Genomic DNA, 7,551 nt, shown 5'->3' on the forward strand with positions numbered 1-7,551 from the left:
TTTCAAAGCCAACGCCCAAAACACTTTAACTATTATAATCCAAAAAAAGTAAATTAGAAAATAGGATCTAGAGATTCCTCATACCAGGATAAAGAAGTTTCAATGTGTAAAATGAAGTGTGCAACACGACGAGTCACTCCATTAGCATAACGACGGATATGAATCACCTATTTTGGTGAGTCGATGTCAGCCTAATGAGACTTGGTTATTTGGGTTATTTTCGTAGTTGTATTTATTTATAAGTTTCTTCAATTTTTCAACCCAAAAAAAAAAAAAAACAAGGGCTTATTTATTAGTTGATTATAAGTCAAAACTCTAGAATGATCTAATATCATGCCTCATCAACTCAATCAATCTTCCTGTTTAAAGAAAAGTTTGTTCATGGAACTCATATGACTCACCATCTGCACTAAAAATATATAATTAGTAAGCAAGTTACAGAGAGTGACACAATGTCGACGTGGCTACATGTTGTTTTATTTAAATGGACACGTGGCCATTAAATTTTTTATTCAGACATGTGGCAAGAAATTGTTTGATCCTTGGAATTTAATATTTCTAATTGAAAAAGTGATCAAGGTGCTGCTGATTTGTGCGCATATATATAATTTGGTAATGCTACTCGTATTTCATTTATATATCACATTATTATATTATCTTATGTGACATATAAAGTGGGCAGCCACATTAATTTATATAGATGTCCACCTTATCTGTCACATAAGATAGTAAGAGAATAGAAAAGGACCTAAAAAAATAATAATAAAAATATAGTAAGAGAATGTAATATACAAATATGATTAGATATTTCCCGAATTGTATTTCACAATTAAATAAACATTTAATCAAGTTGGAAGGATAATAATTCAACTCTAGATGTGACGCAATTGAATGATTAATTGCAAATTGAGTACAAATTTGGTTCATGTCAACCAAGAGACATATTTCCCTGCAAGCTTCAGTTCTGATATTCAAATCAAACATTCTTGGCCTTCGTTTTGGATACGGATTTTTATTTGTATATTGATAGCTTCTAAAATTTTATATATTTTGCCTAATTTTTGGTCATGTATATAGACACGTGTCTATATTACAAATACCACATATAAATACGACTCATTTTTGTGCAGTGAGCTCAATGTATTTGTACGCAATAGGTCAAACTCTAAAAGAAAATATATATTATTGATGATTAAAACTCCAATTATAGATCATCTTCTTAACAAGTGATCTCTAAAGGACACATTAGTGACATGACATTCTTTTTTCAAAGTTGTTACAAACAAATTTTCTAGTAGCTAGAGTAAGAAATGTTAGAGGCTAGTCTTAATTTCTTTTTTATATTGTATATGAGTGATAGTTTAAATTACTCTTTTGATATAAGCGATATTGAGGAAGGGGGGAATTAAATTCAAAACTCGGATCTCAAGTGCAAGGTAAATACTTTTAATCACTTGAACTATTCTAAATTAATATAATCTACGAGAAGGGAGATTCGAACTTGTATACAAAGAGACAAACTTATTGCCTTAATCAACCGAATTAATCCAGATGATCTTAAATTCTTAATAAGGAACATGCCCTAATTTCCACTCCTAAATTTCCTAATTATATAGTGGATGGTGAATGGGATTTGGGTTGTTGTGTGACCAAACTTTGGGTCAAAGCTGTAAAAAGTTAAAAGAAAAGGAAAATTGGGCTACAGTGAAAGCCAAAGCAGGTCACATCAGGACAGATAGACCAAAACGTGAGGGTCCTATTTCCCAACACAAACGGTTGAATTTCCACGTCAGAAAACAGCCCCTCAATTTCTCTCTCTTACTCCGACTAATTTATATTTTATTTATTTAATATAATCTAATTTAATCTAATACAACAACAACAAAAAGTCTCGAAGTACGCGGGGTGGAGCATGCTTTGTTTATTTCATTATTAAATAAAATAAAATAAAAAAATAAATGCCACGTGTTCGAATGAATGAGTTGTGACGGCACATCATGGTGCGTTTTGGAGGACCCTCTCGTTGTTGGAGGATTGGTTTTTAGAAGTTCAATCAAAATCATACCAACAAAGCAATCACATTACGGAATCAAATGAAAATTTGAGAATTACCAAATTATGTGAATCATCATTTCAATTCACAACGCACTCACATAACGTATTATATTTTTGATGTGTGTCATGAGAAAATAAAATAATATTATTCATTACGAGTAATATTATTCTTATTATATTTGTGTATTACATTCTCATATTATTTTATGTGACAAATGATATGAACATTCGTATCAATTAAAATTAATTTTACATTTTTTTCTTTATAATTTACTGACACTTTTTAATTGATGTGACTGTCCACTTTATTTGTCGTATAAAGTGGTATGAAAATATAATATACAAATATAATAAAAGTAGCATTACTCATTATATAAAAGGATGTCGGCTTCAAAAGATTTGACTCCCTATTTACGTACCTATGAAAACTACACTTCTTCAAAAAATCATTTGACTATTAAAACTAAGTTCTCTACCACTTGACAACTATAAAAAAGTTGTTGCCATCCTTCGCATTTCATACAAAAATCACTTTATTTCTCTAAAAATATTAAAATCATGGACAATCACAACCCAAGTACGTTTCAACCGATTGCTTATCATATCATATAATAAAAATATTGTCAAAAATACAACATTATATTAAATTAAGATAAGAGAAATGATAAAAATTTATCATCTTACCCTAACAAATTGTTTCTTTGCAAATAAAGACAAAAACTATATTATAATTTATCTCTGTATTTGATTGCTATTTGACTCATCCTTCTCTCTCTCCCGAGCTGCCTCACTCTTTGTTTTGTCTTCTTAATCATTTCACTAATTAAATTAAATTAAATTAAATACCCCACTCTAATCTCATCTCTCTCTCTCTCTCTCTCTCATCCAATTTGTTGCAATTTTATAGGAGGTCAAAAAAAGCAAAGACTCCATTTCCCACAAAATCAAATAAAGCAAGAGCCCCTCCAACCAAAACACCAAAACTTCCACCACCGCAATACTCGTTTCCCCCAACTCCATTCATTTTCGGCCTCCTATTTCCAACCTCTTCCAACTCCATTGATAAGCTGCCTTTTGCCTTGTCACTCTCCTCCCAAGGCCAACCCATTTTCCCAAACACACACCCCACCCTCCTTCCTTCTCCTCCTCCTTCCTTCGTCTTCATCATTTTTCTTTGATGAAGACTCCACTTTCTTTAATATTATTTTCCACCCTCTGACCTTCTGTATGGTACAAGGGTCCCAGGTGATCCTGGAGCAAGGAATTTGAATTCCCTTTCAGATTAATCTTCTTCCTTGTTCAGGATCCGAGACCCTTTTAATTTCTTTTTTATTTTCATTTTGTTGGCAAAACCAGACACCAAACATCATTCCTTTTTCCCTTTTTTCATCTCATCTTAGAGATTCTGATTTTCTGCAAAGTTCTTGAGATTCCCAGTAATAAAAAGGCTCTGAAATCCCAGAAAATCGCCCAATCTCTAAGACCCAGATCAGAACCATTTTCTCCGTCTTCCCGACTTTCCATCGAGCCTAAGACAACCCACCTCCCATTTTTTCTTCAAACTTTTCAACCATGTCACAATCCATAACCTCATCGCGGCAACTCTTTCTCCGGCAGGTCTCCTGCAACCGCCGGCAGCCGCTGCTCCGGACCCAAGTCTCCCACAGCACTGTTCGATTGGCGGAAGTCGCCGGCGGCACCGCCGCCGAGTGCGCCGCCGTCTGCTGCTGCTGCCCGTGCGGGCTCGTCAACCTCCTCGTCCTGGTGATCTACAAGGTGCCGGCGGGGATCTGCCGGCGCGTCCTGAAGAAGAAGCGGCGCAAGAGGCACGTCAAGCAGGGGCTGTTGCAGCCCAGGCATTGCAACTGCACGTGCGGCTTCGACGGGTCGGAGCTCCAATTCCACCAAGTGGGTTTCGATTGCGGGTTGGAGATCAACGACATGTCGCATAAGGTCGCGGACGACGAGTCGGTTGATGAGGATGTGCTGAAGCTCGAGAAGGAGATGTGGGACAGGTTTTACAGCACTGGGTTTTGGAGAAGCCCATCCCAGAGAGAACCCTCCAAGGTTCTCCCTGGTATATAATTTTAATATTTAATTATATATCAACCACCAGAAATGACCAAAATACCCCCAAGTTTTAAACAACCAAAAAAAAAACAAACAAAAGAGATTTGTTTTGTTTGGTTCAATTTCACCTGGGAATTGAATTTCCCTTTCTTCCGTATCTTCGATTGATTGGCTGCAGGGTGGTGCATGTGTGTCTGTGTGTGTTCTTTGGTTTGGTCTTGCCAAAGGTCAGGGATTTTATTTTATTTTAAAAATTATTTAAAACTATTTGTAATTTCTGGTTAATTATGTAAATATTGGGGATGTGGAAATGGGTTTGTTTTTATTTTCTGGGTGATGGAGAATTGGTCGTGTGGACATGCAAATCTCTCTGTATATTTTGTAAGAGTTGTTTTGGCTTTGGGGGTTTTATGTGGATCTTGTGGGCATTTAAAAAAAAAATGTTGAAGGTTTCAAAGATTAATGGAATCGAATTCTTTGCCGGCCTCTTTCTGCATTATTTATTCAACATATTTTCTAGATTATGTTTCTAATTTGTCTCAGCAAAAAGAAAGGCAAAAATGAATGGCTATGTGTATGAAACTCTTGCCTTTAATTTTTTTGCTGACTTTTGTGGTGGTTATGTGGCAAGGTGATGCATTTGAGGAGCTAGTGTCTATAGTTTCACAATCAAATTAAATTTGATGCCTGACCATTAGTTTGGACATAACCTAAGTCCAAACCTTTCCGGAATTTGTGTTACGGTGAGTTGTTATTGATATTTTAAAATAATCATTTTGTTTATGAGCTTATAGTTCGACTCTTTCATTATATGATGACTATTTTGAAGTGTCAATAACAGCATTTATCTGGAAAACTATGTAACGATTTGATTGCTCGTATGTAAAGGGTTTTAATGTGAAGTTTTGATATTTCTTCTTATCATGGTAGGTAATATGATAGTAACCCTTAAATGCAGGATCAAGGAAACGTCCTAGGTTGGATAATTCAAATGAAAAACATGAGGATCCTGGTAGGGCCAATATGTATCTGGCTTTCTCTTGGATATGCAGATAGCTTTCTTTGCTATATCATGTTTCAAAATAACATTTTTTTCTTTCTGATTTGTTGCTTCACCTTTTGACACAATTCTGACTACATTTTTTTAGGGTCAAATTCACACTCACCACAATAATAAAGAAATGTCTCATATCACCCTCCCCCTGAATATTTTCTTCAATTTTATTAAAGTTAGTTGTCTACACGTATGTGAACAATTTTTCATCGTAGATGAAATGTGAGTCTTATACGCATCAACCTTTTACCACAAATTAACTATAATTCAAGTAATTAAGAAGATTTAACTCTGCATTAGATGTCATAATTTCGATACTTTTGAGACGATAGTGAGAGTTGTAAAGTTGAATTTTATGGTGGTGAGGGTAGCCAGGCGTCAAATTTTGGTAAAAACTCTGGTCATCTTATTTTGTGGCTCGTGAACCAATTTTTACCCCTTTTCTCATTTTGTGGCTGAGCAGAACCAAACGATAATAATAAAAACGAAAAAGAAATTCGAAGTCACTTTCCAGACTCTCTACACACATGATGTTGTGAGGTCAGGTGGTTCAGATCTGAATATTGAATCAGTGTGCTAGTTGTGTGGGCGTGTAAACTGTCCCTTTTGTTCCCTATAAATTAGTGGGATTGGGACCCCTACTTTTGTCCTTGTCCTATAAAATAAAGGGTACTCTTTAAATTTAATGCCTCTCTCTGTGCCCTCCCTCTCAGTTATTTATTTATTTCATCCTATTTACCAAAGTAAAAAAGGTAAAATCCCAGTCACTACGTGTGCAGAAACTTTTGGTTTTGGTTCTCCCACACCGGACCAAAATTGCAGATGTACTTGGGCGGTAAAATTAAAAAGTACCAATTATCACACATGTGGACAACTATAATTATCTATGTCCTTGTTCTTAATCCAACTAGAATATTCCAAACCCAATTGAAGTGAGATGGGACGGGGGCTAAAACAAAACCAAAAAAATATCTGTATTTGTAGGTGTTCAAAGTACAGTATATAAATCATGATTTCAGCCTAAAATCCCAGAATTTGCAATGTCTTTCTTCTTTTTTCATTTTCGAACCACACTTTAGCATTTCTCAAAGTTAACATAAATTCCCAAATTGGTACCTTTCATTTTCTTTCGTTTTCTACATTATGTTCCAAAATGATTTTGATTTTGATTTTGATTTGGAAATTCTACATTATGTTCTTCTTTTTCTCTATGCAAGCCCAAAACAACAAACAACCCAACAAATACATAAACCCTAGAATCATATCCTACAAACAATAAATCGCCACTGATGTCATCAAAAGAAGAAGGTCCAAAGGAACCAACAAATGGGATTTGCATTCTGTAGAGCAAGGGTTTGGGGGAGCAAGCCACCAATAGTCATCTTACTCAAGCGATTAAGAAAATCATATGAGGATGGGTTGTAGGGGATAAGCATCTGCAGCAAGTCATTAGACAATCAAGAAAATCATAGGGAAATAGGAGGTTCAGATCTCATGGGTGGGGGAGAGGAAGGAACTGATGTGTGGGTGAGGGGAAGGGAGGAGAGGAGAAAGAGAAGGAGGTGAGAGAGGTGTGATGACTGAAGTGAAGTTGGAGAGGAGATGCATATGGAATAAGGAAGGATATATGAGCCAAAATCTGGAAAAGCAAACAGTTATGAACAAACAAGAACAACAAAATAAAACTCTCACAAGGAGATAGAAAACTCTCACATAAGAGGGACATACTTACTTTTGACATAATCATGTATTGTTATTGATCAATTATGTTATAATATATATACGTCTTTTTAATACTGTACTAAACTCGTCATCCACTCATATTTTAACATATGTATCCGTAACATTGAATAACAATAGTGTTTATAACACAATCATCTTACAATAATTTCTCCACAAATATATGCCCAAAGATCATTCGGGTTTGGCCTATTTTGATTATCTAGAAGAGTCTTTGTTTTTGTTCAATAAAGTTTATTAGGTCGTCCTTGTGGCTGCTAATAAGGGCTCAAAGAGAGACAAGCATTAGTCTGCAGCGTCACTTAAAAGTGGGCAGCATAAGTGGACTTAGAAAAGATGTAAGATGCTCAATAGCTGCACAAGAAAAATGTTAGAAACATTTATTTTGCTGGCTGGGTTTGATGTACAGCTAATTTTAAAATTTAATATAATTCCTTTTATTTATTTATTTATTTATCATATTTGAAGAGTAATGCAAATAAGGTTTTTCAAATTGCCACACGTGGATTAACAAACTTCAATTTAAAAAGTTTTATTTGCTACTGGGCCCAAGGGATAAGTGGCATAAGATGACATGACCGATGGACCAAATTGGAGCCCCAAATGCCCATCCAAAATTTGGCAACTAAGGG

At 35.2% G+C, this 7,551-nt stretch overlaps 1 protein-coding gene across 1 annotated transcript; it reads left to right on the forward strand.

The window, feature by feature from the left end:
• The first annotated feature begins 2,922 nt into the window (after positions 1-2,922).
• LOC117635940 lies at positions 2,923-4,611 on the forward strand. Its single transcript, XM_034370332.1, has one exon. The coding sequence runs from the start codon at positions 3,628-3,630 to the stop codon at positions 4,138-4,140; it is 513 nt and encodes a 170-aa protein (XP_034226223.1). The 5' UTR covers positions 2,923-3,627; the 3' UTR covers positions 4,141-4,611.
• Positions 4,612-7,551: the final 2,940 nt, after the last annotated feature.

The sequence above is a fragment of the Prunus dulcis genome, chromosome 7 (genome assembly GCF_902201215.1).
Source record: "Prunus dulcis chromosome 7, ALMONDv2, whole genome shotgun sequence".
In the NCBI taxonomy this organism is placed as follows: domain Eukaryota; kingdom Viridiplantae; phylum Streptophyta; class Magnoliopsida; order Rosales; family Rosaceae; genus Prunus; species Prunus dulcis.